This window comes from Salmo salar, chromosome 23, assembly GCF_965601325.2.
Source record: "Salmo salar chromosome 23, fSalSal1, whole genome shotgun sequence".
NCBI classification, from domain to species: Eukaryota; Metazoa; Chordata; class Actinopteri; order Salmoniformes; family Salmonidae; genus Salmo; species Salmo salar.
The window spans coordinates 12,495,046-12,515,338 of NC_138313.1; the positions used below are offsets into that span (position 1 = coordinate 12,495,046).

At 42.0% G+C, this 20,293-nt stretch overlaps 1 protein-coding gene across 1 annotated transcript in view; it reads right to left on the reverse strand.

The window, feature by feature from the left end:
• LOC106584065 (rhophilin-1) overlaps nt 1-15,559 on the reverse strand; it is a 59,296-nt gene extending 43,737 nt beyond the window's left edge. The window contains exons 1-3 of the mRNA XM_082967850.1: nt 15,323-15,559; nt 14,978-15,071; nt 2,249-2,364 (exon numbers count right to left, since the gene is read on the reverse strand). Coding sequence (XP_082823976.1) covers nt 2,249-2,364; nt 14,978-15,071; nt 15,323-15,351 — 239 coding nt within the window. The 5' untranslated portion in view covers nt 15,352-15,559. The remainder of the gene's footprint in view (nt 1-2,248; nt 2,365-14,977; nt 15,072-15,322) is intronic.
• Nucleotides 15,560-20,293: the final 4,734 nt, after the last annotated feature.

The window sequence follows — 20,293 nt, forward strand, 5'->3', positions numbered from 1 at the left end:
AAGCCTACTCACTGGCAAGGAAACTCTGGGGCCCAGAATGTTATACAATGTTGCAAGGAGCTTCAGGTCAGCCTGAAGTTAATACAATGTTTCAAGTTTGTTGCAGACAAACCATACATAGCCAATATTTTTTTTTTTTTTTTTTTTTAAATCATATCAGGATATGTTCTACCTGCAGGCAGCAATGTTTTTATTTGTTGGCTTTATAGGCTATTTTTACATAGTTGGCAATAGAAGTTACTTTTTAGGTTTATTATTTTCATTTAGATTTGGATAGAATTTTGATTAACCACATGACAATGATTGAGATATGAAGATGTTATTATAAATTAAATGAAACGGTTCCATGAAAATGTGCAAATGAAAACCATAACTGGCACGCAGATCAGTAGAAATGGTAAGCTACATTGGCTCCTTGTGTAGCCTATTACCGCAACTTCAGGAGAGTAATGGCAAAATCAGCAAAAGCCAGTCGGAGCAGGATGAGGATGGTCGGGACAAGTAATCTTGATCTCTGGCTCCCGAGTCATTTGGGTCTTATTTCAAACAGTGAGCTTAAAGCATCAGACAAGCTCAATGCATATTTAGTTGATTATATATGGAAAAATGTGGATATATTTGCATATAGTTGATTATATATGGCAAAATAAATTGGTCGAAAGAAAAGATGACTTTCGTTCGACAGTTTATTTTATTTTTTATTTATTTTTTCTCTTGTCGGGGATAGCCCTAAATGAGATACACCCCTACCCTATTCTACCATCATCCCTCATTAGCCTGTCACTTCATTCCCCTCCTCCCCCGAGCTCCTACCAACACAAACCAGTTTACTGACAACTCATCATCCATGTGTGCACACACACACACACACACACACACACACGTTTGTCCGACTGGCTTTGAACCGGAGTTTCCTGCATGATGCCAAAATACTATGTGTTAACCCACTGAACTAAAGCCTTGTTTTCCAATGACAATCAGCGATGAGATTCCTGCAGACAGCTGCCCTCCCTGGGAATCCCTGTTTCTGCCTGGGAATGGAAAGGGAAAGATGCAGCAGCGGGATACAAAGCCTGTTGATTGGTGGCTGACTGGGGGTCTATTTGTCTCTGTGACCTAGTCCCAAAAATGGGGGAAGGGCTGGGTGCTGCTGGTGGGTGTTACTACCCCCATCCCCTAGTACTCCCTTTTTAAAATGGTTGTCTCTCTCAAGCCAAGCTGCATATTCGGAAGTACGACAATGTGATTCATGTCCTAGCCTGAATCAACCCTGTTAACCATGACTCGACTATAAAACGCTGGTGAACGGGATACAGGGTGCATGAAATCTCTACTCATTCAATGACTAATCTTACTTGCCATCTTTCTCAAAACCTAATTACGTCGGGCAAGGAAAAAAAAAAGAAAAGAGGGTTGACACACAAACAGGGGAGGATTGGTTCTTTCAATTAGCTTGGTGTTGTTCATTTTATTAGATAACTCAGCCAAACAGACCACTAAAACAGAAGAATAAAGCACACTGCTATAAGTACGTCCTACTTATCCTCCCCCTTATCATCATCTCCTCCTCCTTTCAGATGAATATGGATGTTAGAGACAGTGTCCTATTGCACCACCCCTCAGACCAATCCAATACACCATGTCCTTCAGTGGCTCCCACACTACTAATGGGGAGGGTGGGGAGAGAAAAGGCAGAGAGGTGCTCTTGAGATGGTTTGGTTTGATGCACTTTAAAAACCTAGCTCAGCTTTGATGTCCTGCCACCAGCTACTTTTCTGGAAAGAAAAAAACCTAATTACTTTAAAGGAGAGAACGATAACAGGCTGTATTATAACTGTTCAAGTTCAGCACAGGTCAAAGAGAGTGTGTGTGTGTGTGTGTGTGTGTGTGTGTGTGTGTGTGTGTGTGTGTGTGTTTTACACTTGAAAAATGAAGGGTGAAAATAACAGGAATCAAACCTGCGGACTGGCAATACACAAAACCCACACACCATGGGACAAACGGTGATAAAACAGGATGGTGTGGGTTTTGGAGGTGTTCCCCATACACAACTATTTTAGGGTGTATTTCCATCTGCTAGTGTTTGTATATGATAGAGCGCAATGTTTCCACAGGTAGTAGGGCTTGGGCTTCCTTTTTCCACCACAGGGGAGGGAGTGGATGCCCCCCAGAGCTGTGTACACACAGGATCAGAGACAGTGTTCGACCACTTGTACAATGACCTGTCCCTTCCCTCACCCCAGCTCACCTGAAGAGGTTTTCAGCCCCGGCCCTCATCCTCATCTCCTTGTTTATCTGCTGGTTGATACGAGCTCTACGGTGCTGCAGCTTACTGCGTTGGGTCTGGGAACAGGGATCACAACCCTGGAGAGAAAGAGGGGGATTGGAAGAGAGATTGTGGTTAATGCGTAACATGCTAGAACACAACATATGTCTGTATCGCTTCTTGCTTGTGTCTAAACCCTATGTGTAGTTCACATGCCTTTGTATATTAGTGTGTAATAAACAAACTGTACGTAAAGCGTATCCCTAGCCGAACAGGTAGGGGTTGACGGACTATTCAGTACATTACACAAACCTGTCACAGATACACCTGACTGAGGGAGACATGCACCTGGTTAGCTTCCCTCCCTGATTAAGTATGGGTGACGAAGACCACCTGACTCCAACACAGTTAGGATCAAATATCCTGTTGTCAATGTAGTAGGCTCTATGTGGTGATGGTTGCCAGGAGACCAAGCCCCAGCAGATCTCGGTCGGTAGCCTGCTGTGAGGTAAGTCCTTAGACGTCATGGTCTACAGAACGGAGGAGACTTGAAGACCTCTTACACCTGACCTTTGAGTACCACACACAGAGGCATCTGTGCTCTTTTTATGCTGTAACTTCATCACCCCACCATGTCATGTGATCAACTCAAGGTGTGGCTCTGTGCCTCTACACGTGGTATTCAGTTACAAGCTCTACACCTTCACATATGATCTGGAACTGAGGAAAGGAGTAGACCATATGATCCATGATTATGCAGAGCGCACTAATGGAAAGGCTCAAATGGGCTCTGAGATCACAGCTTAGAAGACGCATGAACCTGAGAAGAGGCTTAAAAAAAATGGTGCACTCACTATCACTGTTATGAGGCTGGGGTGCTGCTATGAGATCAAGTTTAGACCTAGATCAGGACTATTAGTGACTAGGATTACACATTTTGGGAAATATTCAGAGGTGGAAACTGTCCGTGGGAATAAATGGAAATTAATATTAATACCATTTAAATGTGTTTTTTTGCATTGGATATATTTACCATATCATATAGAGACAAACAAACCTTTTACCTTATAAGTAGACAAATGCAAATTAGTAAATCCTTCCAATAGAAAAAAAAAAGAAAACACTTAAGTTCGTGACTAAACTTTAATTAAATGAGATGACTCTTCACATGGGATGATTTCACTAAACAACAAAAGGGAATATTGAATGATCCCCAATAATCCATCACATCTCCCAAAAACATTTAACAAATATCTGTAAAATGATAGTCTAGAAACTAAAGCTTTGGTTGTCTTCCTCTCAGGCTTCCATGCCTTCTCCCTGGACCTCCTCAATGTCCACCTCTTGAACATCAGACTGAGGCCTCATCTTCACTGTCACTTTCCTACCTTGTTGAGGATGGCTCGTTGTCAGGCTCAAAAAGCCTAATTTGCCCAGTTGGCCACACATTTTTCAACCCTTGTATTGGTCAGCCTGTTGCGTGCGTTGGTGTGTGTGTTCCCAAACAAGGACCAGTTACGCTCTGAGACGGCTGACGTTGGTGGGATTTGGAGGATTATGGAGGCAACGGGAAAGAGCCTCAGATCCACAAAGTCCCTTCCACCAGGTGACTGAGATATGTTGGCACGACCGCCATATTGCATCTCCATCCCAAAGCCCTTGCTTGGAAGTGTACTTCGCCAGGCTGCCAAGAACTGTGCCCTCAACCAGGCCAAGGTGGCGAGACAGTAATGATGACAACATAGGCCTTGTTGATCTCTGCACCAGACAGGATGCTCTTGCCAGCATACTTGGGGTCCAACATGTACGCTGCGGCATGTATGGGCTTCAGGCAGAGGTCTTCATGCTTTTTAAAGTATTTCAGAACTGTAGTTTCCTCTGCTTGGAGCAACAGTGAAGTGGGAAGGGCAGTACGGATTTCTTAGATCTGCAAGCAGAGTCTGAACATCAGACAGGATGGCATTGTCTCCCTCAATCCTACTGCAATAGGTTTCAGGAGTTTCACACTGCTTACCACTCTCTCCCAAAATACATCATCCAGAAGGATCCTCTTGATGGGGCTGTCCATATTGGCAGACTGATATGGCCATTTCTTGGAGAGACTCCTTCCCTTCCAGCAGACTGTCAAACATGATGGCAACACCACCTCAACGGGTGTTGCTGGGCTGCTTCAATGTGGTGCTCTTATTCTTCTCACTTTGCTTGGTGAGGTAGATTACTCCAGAATCCAACAGCAGCAAACTTTGAACATTGTTATACTCAGAGTATAGGAACATTGGTTACACAAGAGACATGAGGGTTGAGTGCAGGGAAAACAATTGTATGTGACAGTTTTGATAAGGGGAGAAACCGTTGAAGGCTCATATCACTTAGTTCCCTGCTTAGCAAGAATGATGCAATGTTTAGAGATAAGGAGACTCCACCCAAAGTGGGGTATGAACACCACCACGGGAGAAGCCATGTCTTTGTCTGCATTACAGCTGTAACGACACTTGGGAAGAATTAAACTTGGTTAAGCTTCTCTAGTGTCCGTGAGTTATTTACTCAGAAAAATAAGAACTTAACACTGCTATAACTTCATTCACATACCTAACCATTTCCTTGGCTCTCTTGTAGAGTGTATCCATTGTTTTCAGTGGCAAGTCGTCCTTGGGAAGCAGATTCAATGCATGAGCAGCACAGCCAATGTGTGTGATTGTGAGGAAAGGACTCCTCCACTATAGACCAAGCAGCCTTCATGTTCGCAGCATTGTCTGTCACCAGTGCAAATACCTTATGTGGTCCAAGGTCATTGATAACTGCCTTCAGCTCATCTGCAATGTAGAGACCAGTGTGTCTGTTGTCCCTTGTGTCTGTGCTCTTGTAGAATACTGGTTGAGGGGTGGAGATGACATAGTTAATTATTCCTTGCCCACGAACATTTGACCACCCATCAGAGATTGCAATACAGTCTGCTTTCTCTATGATTTGCTTGATCTTCACTTGAACTCTGCATTCAGCAAATGAGTAGCTAAAGCATGTCTGGTTAGAGGGGTGTATGCAGGGTGAAGAACATTCAGAAATGTCTTCCAATACACATTGCCTGTGAGGTGAACCAGTTGAATACACAGCTCGGGCAAGACATTCATCAGCATTTATCTGACTACGTTCTTCCATTGAGTAAAAAAAAACGTCTGATTCCAGGAGGACCATGAGCTGTTGCTATCGATAAGGTGTCTGATTCATAATTTTCACCTCGAATAGAAGTAGAGGGACTTTTGTCAGAGGTTGCTTGCTGTGAGTGTTGAGGGAACTTTATGCACGTGGCCAGATGATTCTGCATCTTTGTTGCATTCTTCACATTTGATTTGGCACAGCATTTGCAAATGTACACAGCTTTTCCTTCTACATTAGCTGCAGTGAAATGTCTCCACACATCAGATAGTGCCCATGGCATTTTCCTGTAATGATTAGGAAAGAAATTAGTTTTTTTTACTAAAACAATTCCCTGTACAGAAATTGTTAAGCAGTTAATTCACTTACAAAGGAGTTGTTTAATTAACACTCCCCAGCTGGCTCAATCAAGCCAAAACCCACATGGTAGCAGAAACTTAAGTTAGAAATTATTTAAAAACACACTTTACTGTAGGCTACTATTTACTAGTTAAATTTAAAAAAGTGTCAAAATATATTCACCCCACCCAGTATAGTAATCAAAACTTACCAGAAAGCATGTAGTCCTTGGCTCAGACAGTGTAGTAGTGTGGGCTCAATAGCATCTCATTAGTGTGCAAGATCTTGAGAATCAGCTGTACATGTGATGGAAGAGTGCGCCGCACATGTGATGGAAGAGTGCGCCGCACATGTGATGGAAGAGTGCACCGTGCATGCAGAGGGTGGCAATTCCATTGAGGATAGTTTAAACAAAATATGCCACAAGACCTAGAATTGCCATGTGTATCCCACAAAAAAGGTTCACTGTTATAAGCCAACTTTTTTTAGGAATTTAAGCAAAATTCCTGGGCTTAACTTCCAATGGAAAATTTCTGGAAAAATGCAGGAAATTTACCGGAAAGTTTCCAACCCTTTGGAACCCTACTAGTGACCAATGATGCTGCTGAGGATTAGGGAATTTCATGTGACTTAATTGTCATGCAAATGGTCACAGTTATTGTCATAGATGTGACGATTTGGCTTTTAAAATTATTACCAAAATATACCCTCATGTAAAAAAGAAACTGCTATTGGGTAAACTCCCTACTTTCAACCCAGAGACATTTGCCCAGTAGTATAAAGTACTTTACTATTAATATTTGACAACTTTAACTTTACTACATTCCTAAAAGAAGATTATGTACTTTGCACTCCATACATATTCCCTGAAAGTACTCGTTACATTTTGAATGGTTAGCAGGAAAGGAAAATGGTCCAATTCATGCACTTATCAAGAGAACATCCCTGGTCATCCCTACTGCCTCTGATCTGACAGACCCACTAAACACAGATGTCTGAGTGTTGGAGTGTGCCCCTTGCTATCTGTAAAAAAAATAAAAAAAATAATAATATATATATATATATATATATATATAAATGTAATTCTATAATAAGTGTTCGTCTGGTTTGCTTAATAAGCAATTTGAAATGATTTATACTTTTACCTTCGATACTTATGTATATTTTTGCAATTACATTTGATACTTAAGTACATTATATTTAAAACCAAGTACTTTTACACTTCTACTCAAGTACCATTTTACTGGGTGACTTTCACTTGAGTAATTTTCTATCGAGGCATCTTTACTTTTACTCAAGTATGACAATTGCGTACATTTTCCACCACTGCATATGCCAATGCTACAGGTACAGTTAGACATCGATTCCACTGTAGTTAGATAACTGAAGTACAAGACATGTACAGTGCATTCGAAAAAAATTCAGACCTCTTGGCTTTTCCCACATTTCGTTACAGGCTTATTCTAATGTATTAAATAAATATTTTTCCCTCATCTACACACAATACCCCATAATGACAGTTTTTGCAACTGTATTAAATAAAAACAAATACCTTATTTACATAAGTATTCAGACCCTTTGCTATGAGACTCGAAATTAAGCTCAGGTGCATCTCGTTTCCATTGATCATCCTTGAGATGTTTCTACAACTTGGAGTCCACCCGTGGTAAGTTCAATTGATTAGACATGATTTGGAAAGGAACACACCTGTCTATAAGGTTCCACAGTTGACAGTGCATGCCAGAGCAAAAACCAAGCCATGAGGTCGGAGGAATGGTCCGTAGAGCTCCGACACATGATTGTGTCGAGGCACTGATCTGGGGAAAGGTACCAAAACATTTCTGCAGCATTGAAGGTCCCAAAGAACACAGTGGCCTCCATCATTCACTCCATCACAGTGGCCACTCCTAAGTAAAAAAGTACATGACAGCCCACTTGGAGTTTGCCAAAAGGCACCTAAATGACTCAGAGAACATGAGAAACAAGATTCTCTGGTCTGATGAAACCAAGATTGAACTCTCTGGCCTGAATGCAAAGCATCACATCTGGAGGAAACCTGGCACCATCCCGACAGTGAAGCATGGTCATAGCAGCACCATGCTATGGGGATGTTTTTCAGCAGCAGGGACTGGGAGACTAGTCAGAAAAGATGAACAGAGCAAAGTACTGAGATATCCTTGATGAAAACCTGCTCCAGAGTGCTCAGGACCACAGACTGGGGCGAAAGTTCACCTTCCAATAGGACAACGACCCTAAGCACACAGACAAGACAGCGCAGGAGTGGCTTCGGGACAAGTCTCAATGTTCTTGGAGTGGCCGAGCCAGCTTGTAGAGTCATACCCAAGAAGACGAGACATTACTCGCTAACAAAGATGCTTCAACAAATTTCTGAGTACTTCTTTAAATGTGTTATTTCAGTCTTATTTTAAGACATTTGCAAAAAATTCAAAAAACCTGGTTTTGCTTCGTCATTATGGTGTACCGAGTGTAGATTGAGGGGGGAAAAAACAATTTAATACATTTTAGAATAAGGTTGTAACTAGTGATGCACCGTCATAACATTTTTGGCCGATACGTTCCTTGCCCCAAAAAAACAATACAGATATTTAAAATATTAGCGGCCATTTAAGCATTCTAGTACAGTTAAATAGTTAACACACCCACACAGACACAGCTGTCTAAGGCACTGCATCTCAGTGCAAGAGGCGTCACTACAGTCCCTGGTTCGAATCCAGGCTGTATCACATCCGGCCATGATTGGGAGTCCCATAGGGCGGCGCACAATTAGCCCAGCATCGTCCGGGTTCGGCCAGGGTAGGCCGTCTTTGTAAATAAGAACACACGCAGACCACCACACTGACCAAAAAGTTATTTTGTTGGCATTTACGCATGTCCCATTACCAGTAAAACATAAATTGAAATCCTATTTCTTTCACTTACTAGCTGTGCTGTTTCATTGTTCATTTGTTCAGTCGTTTCATTCTCAACCAGGATTTCTATGGAACGCCGTTTGGGTCTTTGTGTGTCAAAAAAGATACGTCAAATAACACTATTTGACTTGTCAAATAAGCTTGTTGACCAATCAGAACCTGAATATGACTGCACGTCTGATGAAACAGTATGAAAATGTAATATCACAACTATAGTGACCAAAATTATCACGGTGATCAGTATTATCACAGTATTGTTAAAATTTCCCCTCCGATACTGCTGTGGGGGTGTTGGTTGTGCTTTGTGGATCTTCCTGGACACAGCTGTCAGTGTCAACGTTTGCAGCCTCAGGTTCATCAAAAAAGCTCATTTTGAAGTGGGGGGGTCAATGAAACAAACCATGTGCATGACTCTCTTTGCCTTCTCTGTGTATCTGTTAAGGTCTTCTCTCCTTACCCTTTTCATCTCCTTGGCCAGGGATGGCTCCGTATCCTTTTCCACCAGAACATCTCGGGTGATGTGGTCCAGGACAGGCTTGATGGCTGACAGTGTCACTCGTGTCTCTGAGGCAAGTGCATCTGTAAACTTGCTCAGAGGTTCAAGGAGCTGGCACAGTTGTTCCATGATAGTTGTCGACATCCTTGGACATCAGATGCCATGTTCCTCTTTCTCCAGCCAGTGTCGCACAGACTAGCTGCTGTTGGCTGATGAAACGCTAAAGCATCTTGTGTGTAGATCCCCATCAGGTCACCACATCATGGATTACAGCCTTCTGTGGCATGTTGAGGGCAGCTTGCTTTTCTCTCAGTTCTCCCCTTATCTTCCAGCTCTGTGAGAAGCCTTGGACCAGATGATGGCAGGCCTTGACTGCTGTGTCAACTCGCTGAATTTTCAGAGCCTTTGAGATGGCCAGGTTCAGATTATGGCCAAAGCACCCAAGCCACAGATCTGGGAACTCTTCAAAAGCCTTGATCATGTTTGTTGCGTTGTCTGGTTATGCAGACCATTACGTTCTTGTTGATCCCCCACTCTTCCAGCACATTCTCACAAAACTCTGTTGTGAGCCGAGTTGATCTTCTGGGAAGAACTGTGTTTCCAGACAGTTTCATTCCAGTTGCCAGTCTGGGGTGAGGTAACGGATAGTGAAGCTGATGTAGGGTTGACCACCCCTGCTTTCACTGGTCCAGAGGTCAGTAGTTGCAGCAAACCATGTGCCTTGAGCCAAACTTTTTCCAACAATCAGCTTTAACCTGGTCGTACAGGTTTGGGATTTCAGTCTTGGAAAATAATGTTCGTGATCGCACTTTGTTGTGAGGCACGGCAATCTTCATCAGCCTCAGAAAGCCAGGCCTCTCAACAATTTGAAATGGGATCATGTCCTTTGTAATGTTATATTAAATGGCTGCAGTGAGGTCGAGAGCATGTTTTTTATGTGGGTGCATAAGCAGCCTGCCTTTTAAATGATTGCTCGAGTGTGTGTCATAACTGTAGATGAGGAGGGACCAGTAGCATCACTGGGTTTGCCTGCTGCACACCCACTCTGTAAACAAGAGAATAGCAAATGTATTATTTACTACATCACACACAATATTATGTGTTGCATTTGATTATATGCAATGACCCCATGCACAATTTACATAAATACAAAATGGGCCTTATGACAGTGATAGTAAATTGTAACAAGCCAAATAATTGACATAAATACAGGAGTCTTGTATATAGTGTTTTTCCTGTTGGAACACTTTTAGAACCAAGTCGACGACTGACGGATTTTAAATGAACAAAATATGTTGGTTGGGTGACTAAACAGCATAACGTGTTATTGTGTGCAATGGGCGAATAGAGTCTGCAAACACACAACGCATACAGCAGCAGAACAACATGTAGTGTTTTAACAAGAGTAGGTAACACTGAAAGCTTCAGCTTACATTTACAAGCTATTAGCAAGTTAGACAGACAAACCATTAATTTTTCCCCCATTTCGAAGTCGCCCACATCATGCATTGAGCTAAAAGTTTACTTTATAACGAATGCAATGTAAGTTGTGGGTGGTGGTCACGAAGATGACTCAAGAGATTTGAAGTGTTGCCCCCCCTTTCGCAGCTATATATATATATATATATATATATATATATATATATATATATATATAAAAAAAATATATTATATATATATATATATATATATATAATATATATTTTTTTTTTTTTTTTGCATGTTCTGCAGACAGGGTGAGCATCTTCAATTAAGTTTCCCTCATCACTCTTGTAAAAGCCAAAATACGACCAAACTTCAGATTTGGTCCTGAGCGCTGTCACTGCCTTCCGCCATGTTTTCACCCAAAACAAAACCCGCGTTGCATGCTGCGCTTGCATCAGACTGTTGCTAACTTTGATTGATGCTGGACGGTATTTACCGTGAGTTTTTCATGATAATTCAAATTTGAAACCGTAATACTAACCGTCAGGAATTTGACCATGGTTTATCGTGAAACCGGTAACTGTTTCATCCCTACTGCACATCACAATTATTTAACACGTTTATAATTTTTTACGTAGTTATTACACTACCATTTGTATTTCATGTCACCTCAAATAATCGATACGTAAGCTATGATGTTGCTAAAAATGTCTTGCGCACCTACAGTGCTGGTCATAAAAAAAAGTTAGATAGCTCAGGGATGCAAACAATGTTCTTCCCAAAAAACTAAGAAAAATTACATCTGTTTCAGTAGCTATATAGTTAGCTAACTATATAGCTAGGTGTCATCTAAAATAACCGTAATTTATAAGACAGTTATTTGATTAAGGTGGTCGGACCCATCTATTTGAAGCTAGCAACAATAAGGATTAGCCACAAGTGGACTTTGCAGTTAGCCTTCAAAATAAAAGTATGTCATTGACAGTGAAGCAAATTAATACAAAGTAGAACTATGCCATAATTAAATAGATCATACTAAACGAGGTTGGGATGTTATATAAAATCAACAAAAGACAATTTGTTGAAATCACACTGGATGTATTACACTTTAGAATTGCATTGGGGGCATACTTATTTCACTGTACAGCCTTACCTATGGATTGTGGATCAATGACATGGGGTATTGGTTTACTCCGTGACACCCAGAGAACTATTAGATTAGCGTCGTAGCTCTTATTGCGGGACTCTGAAACAACTGAATTGAGCCACATTTATTGTCAACCTATGTGTATTGAACACTATTCCTGAGGAAAAACAACAGTGGATGTTTTGGAGTCTGATAACTCTGAGGAAGACATTGGGAAAACATATATTGGGTATTGAGTAGACTGATACCCCATTTCATTGATCCCCAATCCTTAGGTAAAGCTGTACAGTGCAATATGAATGTCAATACACACAATAGGCTGACTGGGGAGGTGATTTCACACAGTCAGTCCCGCGATAAGAGCTACAACGCTAATATTTGCATAAACTCTTCACAGTTACATTCTGTGGGTGTCACCGAGTAGACTGATTTCCCATTCCAACCTTGTTTAACATTATCTAGTCTAAATATTGCATGATTCCACCAATTGTAACCTTCTGCATCACTTTCAAATAGGTACCGTAAATTCCGGACTATAAGCCGCAACTTTTTTCCCACGCTTTGAACCTCGCGGCTTAAACAATGACGCGGCTAATATATGGATTTTTCCCGCCTTCAAATTTTTTTTCTCCCAAAAAAAAACACATTCTGTGACGTGCTCAGTTTTTTAGCGGCATGAAGCTTTCATTAGACCAATGAAATTGCCGAACGGGTTAAGGTCAAACAGTGACGAGAGCGACAATGAAAACTATCCAATATCGGATTAAGCAATCTGAGACTATTCAACTCCGACACCGAAGGAGATGACTTCAGTGGTTTCAGTGCACAGTAGGAGGAAGATAGTGACGAATGACTTTCTTGGTAGGCTACTATTTACTGGTAATTTTTTGTTACAAGCCGTGTTTCGTTTAAGCCCATTTATTTTTGTTACAAGCCGTGCTTCGTTAAAGCCTATTTATTTTTGTTACAAGCCGTGTTTCGTTAAAGCCTGTGTAAAGTGAATTTGTTTCAATGTACTGGTAGGCACCTGCGGCTTATAGACATGTGCGGCTTATTTATGTTCAAAATAATAATTTCAGTGGGTGTGGCTTATATTCAGGTGCGCTCAATAGTTCGGAAATTACGGTACTTTTATTTTGAAGGCCAACAGCAAATTCCACTAATGTGCGTAATTCTTATTGTGGGTAGCTTCACACCACATAACCCAGTCTGGTCGAACCTCACTAGCCAGATGAAGCTAGCTGGCTGCTTATAACGTTAGCTTTGGGCTACAGGGTTAAGTAGCTGGCTAGCAATTTATTTTCATTAACTGAAGTTCAATTTCAATAGGCGAGCAACAAGTGGCTACCTAGCTAATACTTACTCACAAGGATTCCTAAATCATTGCTAAGAATAATGACAATGACTGCAGTTTCTACTGGACATTGTTTTCAGGCTGGTTGTATTGGTGCTAGCTAGGTACCAAGCTAAAGCTAGCTAGCTACCCCAGAAGTTGCGGTCGAACAAATAATGCTTTATTACCAACGCGGTATTGTAAACACATCGTTCGTGGCCAGTGATTGCTTGTTTGCAGAATTATTTTGTAAAGCTTTGACAGTGCAACTGATAGTAGTGGTGGCACTTGGCTTGCATGTGCAAATTCAGAACACACAACATTCTATAATAGAACTGTTATTTGATGTGTGAAATTACAAGCTTATTTAACGCGTCAAATAGTGCTATTGTCAAAGTGTTATTTGACGTGCATCTTTGACACACAAAGACCAAAATGGTGTTCCATAGTATGTCGTGAAGCTAATAGCAGTGACGCTATTACTGTTTTGCACATCGGCGTTAAACTAGACATCGGGCCGATACCGATGTTGGCATTTTTAGCTAATATCGTCCGATTCCAATATGTTCACCGATATATTGTGCATCCCTAGTTGTAACATAATAAAATGTGGGAAAGTCAAGGGTTCGGAACACTTTCTGAATGCACTGTACGTCGTCAACATGTAGGCCTACAATTGTCAGGAAATTAAAATGACGGCTGATGTTCTGTGGTCAGTGGCGATAGGACAGCCACACGCTGCTTTTAACTGCTCATCTGCATGGTGTGTTTTGTCCTTAAAGCCATCTGACTAGATTCTTACTCATATAGTACAGAGAAACAAGGAAGAAACGGACCACAACATGGAAGGAAAGGCCATTATAGGGTACGCTAACCCCAAAATGAGACACTCTCCTTATTCCTCCCTTTTTCTCTCTTCCTCTCACAGCCAAGCCAACCTTCTCCCTCCATCTCCCTTTTCCCCCTCACCTTATTTCACTCTCCTCTTCGCTCTCCCCCCTCCCTTCATCCCGCTCTCTTAGTGTGGTGTTTGTTCTGTGAGTGTGCGCTCAGTAATCCTCAGAGTGCTTGTAGGGATTAAGGTGCTAGCCTAGCCATGCTTCAACCCCCTGCCTCCAGTATCCTGCTCCAGCTCAGCCATAGCCATGCTACAACCCCCTAGCTCCAGCCTTAGCTCAGACCCAGCTCTCCTAGATGCATGATGACTTCGGAGCAGCAATGTGATTGGTCAATAATCAAATACATCTAGGGTGTGTTGTATGGTTTTCAGCTTTTAACACATTAAATGCAGGACCTGACACAAAATATGTTGAAAAGAAATTACACAAATTATGTTGTGCCACCACAGTGATTGTGTTAAAAGTTCACATGTGCCATCGCTAACAAGACACAGGGATGTGCTAAATAACATATTTTATAAGTGTACCCCCGGCCAGGGGACAGCAGGTGGTGGAAAGGTGTAACCTGGCTCTCCCAGCAACATGCCATCAGTACCATATCTCCCCCTGGACAGCATCCTGCTACAATCTACCCCCCATGACCCAAGAGCAGACCCCCCCCCCCCCCCCCCCACCAAGTCACCAAAGGTTTATCAACATAATGGCAACTCAATGCAGGACCAAGATAGCCCTCCATGAATATGTAATCAGTTCAGTAATTAAACTGTGTGTATGCAATGCGCGTCAATTCTAAATAACTGAATGGTGCATTTCATATGGTATTGATAATGTGGAACACCTAAGCAGTATGCATTATGAAACTAACAATTAGGCCAAAATAGTATTGTCCTGTTCATAACAGATACACGTCCCAATGGAAAATGTACTTCAATATAAACGTGTGTTGGTACAGTACCGCGTTTTTCTAGCTACAACTGCGTACCGCTCACCTTTCTGAGACTCCCGTCGTGACTCCCCTGCTCCATCATCGGTGCGGGAAGCTCCAGCTCCTCGTCCGAGCCAGCGTCAGACATCTCCGGCTCTCTATAATAGGAATGCCCAAATGCCGTTTATTTAAACAGAATCAAAACCACCACTTTTCCCGTTCTACCTTAGCCACACCTACTACCAGTTATTGTCACGGTATTTATTTAGCTAGCATACCGTGTTTGAACTACATTGAAACTAGCAACAAGTGAACTGAGACTGAATGGATGAGCTCGTTCTGGTTAGCAGTTTGTTTAGCATTACCAGATATTGTACCACACAACTACACAACAAATATGCACACTTGCCTTGTCGCAGGTTCTTCTCCCATCCTCATCAAGCCAGGACGCTAGTAGGCAACTTGTTGAACCAACACTTTTGTAATTACAAATGTCCACAGGCCAGGGTCTCTTGCGGTCGATGGGTAGTGAGAAAAATAAACACAGAAACTAACCAGAACAAAACAACTACTATCTGATCCGCAAGACGTATTCTTTCACCTCTACCGCACCAACCCATCGAAGAGAAAAAAAGTTGCGGCGTGGTCTAATTCCAGGAGGCGGTACATATACATGAAAAATAGCCAATGACATAGCCCCCCTTCACGTTCACGTTAATGTCGACGAATCCGAATATTATATTTCTCTTTCTGACAAGTAACACTGTCCAATTGTGAATCCCATGGGCGGTGACAACGTTTTGGAATTATAGTTGCCCATAACAACGCCTAGCCATTGAGGAAAGGAAAGCCTGGAGTAGTAAGCAACTCTGAAAGAATTCACTGAATGGAATCACGAGGGGCCACGAAAGGACATGGATAGGTTTTTGGTAATTTCGTCATTTAGGGACCTAAACCAAAGATGATCTATATATTGCCTAAAACATAAAAACATTATAGTCTATATCAAATAATATTACTTTAACAATACAAACAAAATAAAAAATATATTTTACACAATGACTGGATAGTTTTTTCTTATTTTTTAGACTGTATGGATGCCTCCTTGTTTTGGGTAAAGGAGTGTCATAGTTTTTGCAACTAATACAAATCACCATAGCAATTAATAATTTCAAGCATCCTAGTCTTAACCATGGTCCTAACCAACCAAATCTATCTATCTTGAACTAAACTAAACAATCTCCAAGGCTTCGTCCATTCTGCAAACCTAAAACAGGTCTCAAAAGTTAGGGATTGATTTGGTTGGTTAGGACCATGGTTAAGTCTAGGACGCTTGAAATGATGAATTACTGTGGCGAGTTGTATTAAATGTAAAAACTATGACACTCCTTCACCCAAAACAAGGAGGCATCCTTGGGGCCCAGTGGTAGGGGCTTCTATGCAAAGCTAGCCAATGTTCTATTTCTTCCTGCATCCATGCTGGATGTCCAGTATTATTACTCTACTCTGCTATTAAAATCATGTGTAAGTTTCAATATTTCAAATAAAGCAGTTTAAGGTAGCTACTAATTTCTTGTATTTCTTCTTCTTTGGCTTTGTCCATGGCCTTGTCCATTCTGCAAACCTTAAACAGGTTTCAAAAGTTATAAGGCATTTGAAGAAGAACAAAAATACAGCAGATAATGAGTAGCTACCTAACTGCTTTATTTTCTTGATTATAAATATTGAAACTTACACAAGATTTTAATAGCAGAGAAGAGTATTAATGCTGGACATTCAGCATAGATGCAGGGAGATATAGAACATTAGCGAGTTTGCATAGAAGCCCCTACCACTGGGCCCATCCCAGTACATGCAGGAACATAGATATTGAAACAAGCAATTATAAAAATCAACCTGCAATAAAGCATGTTGGTAAATATGATTCATAATGGGTGTGGTTATGTGTATGAGTTTCAGGCCCCTGTATTAGGGTAAAACTAGGCCCTCAAAATAAGGCCTTATGAAATATGCATAGTATTGTGTTAAAAATGTATTATTATGATAACATATTCCCTTAGGATCTCACTTGGTGAAGTCCATAGGACCGAAAATGGATGAATGCAACAACCATGTCTCTGTCACTAACAAATACCGTCATAGGTATAGATATAGCCCGTGGTTCACTCCAGACCTGAGTGCCCTTGACCAGCACAAAAACATCCTGTGGCGTACGGCATTAGCATCAAATAGCCCCCGCGATATGCAACTTTTCAGGGAAGTTAGTAACCAATATACACAGGCAGTTAGGAAAGCAAAGGCTAGCTTTTTCAAACAGAAATGTGCATTCTGCAGCACAAACTCCAAAAAGTTCTGGAACACTGTAAAGTCCATGGAGAATAAGAGCACCTCCTCCCACTGCACTGAGGCTAGGAAACACTGTCACCACTGATAAATCCACAATAATTGAGAATTTCAATAAGGATTTTTCTACAGCTGGCCATGCTTTCCACCTGGCCACCCCTACCCTGGTCAACAGCCCTCCACCCCCCACAGCAACTTGCCCAAGCCCCCCCCCATTTCTCCTTCACCCAAAGCCAGATAGCTGATGTTCTGAAAGAGCTGTAAAACGTGGACCTGTACAAATCAACAGGGCTAGACAATCTGGACCCTCTCTCTTTCTAAAATAAAAAATGTGAAATTGTTGCAACCCCTATTACTAGCCTGTTCAACCTCTCTTTCATATCGTCTGAGATCCCCAAAGATTGGAAAGCTACCGCGGTCATCCCCCTCTTCAAAGGGGGAGACACTCTAGACCCAAACTGCTACAGACCTATATCTATCCTACCCTGCCTTTCTAAGGTCTTCAACAGCCAAGTTAACAAACAGATCACCGACCATTTTGAATCCCACCGTACCTTCTCCGCTATGCAATCTGGTTTCCGAGCTGGTCATGGGTGCACCTCAGCCACGCTCAAGGTCCTAAATGATATCATAAGCGCCATCGATAAGAGACATTACTGTGCAGCTGTATTCATCAATCTGGCCAAGGCTTTCAACTCTGTCAATCACCACATTCTTATCGGCGGACTCAACAGCCTTGGTTTCTCAAATGACTGCCTCGCCTGGTTCACCAACTACTTCTCAGACAGAGTTCAGTGTGTCAAATCATTGTCCGGACCTCTGGCAGTCTCTATGGGGGTGCCACAGGGTTCAATTCTCGGGCCGACTCTCTTCTCTGTATACATCAATAATGTCGCTCTTGCTGCTGTTGATTCTCTGATCCACCGCTACGCAGACGACACCATTCTGTATCCTTCTGGCCCTTCTTTGGACACTGTGTTAACTAACCTCCAGACGAGCTTCAATGGCATACAACTCTCCTTCCGTGGCCTCCAACTGCTCTTAAATGCAAGTAAAACTAAATGCATGCTCTTCAACCGATCGCTGCCCGCCCGCCCGCCCAGCATCACTACTCTGGACGGTTCTGACTTAGAATATGTGGACAACTACAAATACCCAGGTGTCTGGTTAGATTGTAAACTCTCCTTCCAGACTCACATTAAGCATCTCCAATCCAAAATTAAATCTAGAATCGGCTTCCTATTTCGCAACAAGCAACCTTCACTCATGCTGCCAAACATACCCTCGTAAAACTGACAATCCTGCCGATCCTTGACTTCGGCGATGTAATTTACAAAATAGCCTCCAACACTCTACTCAGCAAATTGGATGCAGTCTATCACAGTGCCATCCGTTTTGTCACCAAAGCCCCATATACTACCCACCACTGTGATCTGTATGCTCTCGTTGGCTGGCCCTCGCTTCATATTCGTCGCCAAACCCACTGGTTCCAGGTCATTACTAGGTCTTTGCTAGGTAAAGCCCTGCATTATCTCAGCTCACTGGTCACCATAGCAGCACCCACCCGTAGCACGCCAGCAGGTACATTTCACTGGTCACCCCCTAAACCAATTCCCCCTTTGGCCGCCTTTCCTTCCAGTTCTCTGCTGCCAATGAATGGAACGAATTGCAAAATCACTGAAGCTGGAGACCCATATCTCCCTCACTAACTATAAGCTCCAGCTGTCAGAGCAGCTCACAGATCACTGTACCTGTACATAGCCCATCTGTAAATAGCCCATCCAACTAACTCATCCCCATACTGTTATTTTTGTTGTTGTTGCTCATTTGCACCCCAGTATCTCTACTTGCACATTCATCTTCTGCACATCTATCACTCCAGTGTTTAATTGCTAAATTGTAATTATTTTGCCACTATGGCCTATTTATTGCCTTACCTCCTTTATCTTACCTCATTTGCACACATTGTTTATTAAAGACCTTTTTTCTCTATTGTGTTATTGACTGTATGTTTGTTTATTCCATGTGTAACTCTGTGTTGTTATTTGTGTCTCACGGCTTTTCTTTATTATAGACAGACTTCTCCCCATCTTAGCTACTACTGCATCAATATGAATGGTCCTGGCACACCAAAACAAAATGTGTCAAGGGAAGCCAGTTTGGATTTGGCTTCCCTCCAATCACATCGAGACCAATACGTCATTGACAGAAACAACTTGAAATGCTGCACCTCATTGTCCTCTGGTGGCTAGCTAGCTTGTTAATATTGGCCCTTTCGTAAATTAGCCATGGATGGAGATAGGGATTTGGACTTTACTTAATTCTCCATACTGGCCAATGATTATAACGGCAGTTGTGATCCAACCATAACCAAATTCATACATTGTGCCCCTGGCCTAAGAGGATGGAAGTTCAATAGGTAGCTAGATGTAGAAGGATAATGTTGAAGAAGGTTAGCTAACGTTACCCATGAAAGGAAATTAGGCTAGAGAGCATTTTAGCCAGGTAGCCTACGACAACAAAAAATAAGTGTGTACCGTATGACAGAGTCATAGATCGTAACATGAAAGAGAGGAGGGTGGCATTGATGTTTCTCTACAAGTACATTGAGTCAACATGTTTTTTTCTACTTGTACGAACATATACAAACGCGCACGCACACACACGTGTAACAGTATAGCTTCTGTCCCTCTCCTCGACCCTGGGCTTGAACCAGGGACCCTCTGCACACATCAACAACTGCCTCCCACGAAGCATCGTTAACCATCGCTCCACAAAAGCCGCTGCCCTTGCAGAGCAAGGGAAACAACTACTTCAAGGTCTCAGAGCGAGCGACATCACCGATTGAAACTCTATTAGCGCGCACCCCTTTTAGTTGTCACTGTATTAGACTAAGCACAGGTGGGTTATTTTTTTTATATACACTGCTCAAAAAAATAAAGGGAACACTTAAACAACACAATGTAACTCCAAGTCAATCACACTTCTGTGAAATCAAACTGTCCACTTAGGAAGCAACAGTGATTGACAATACATT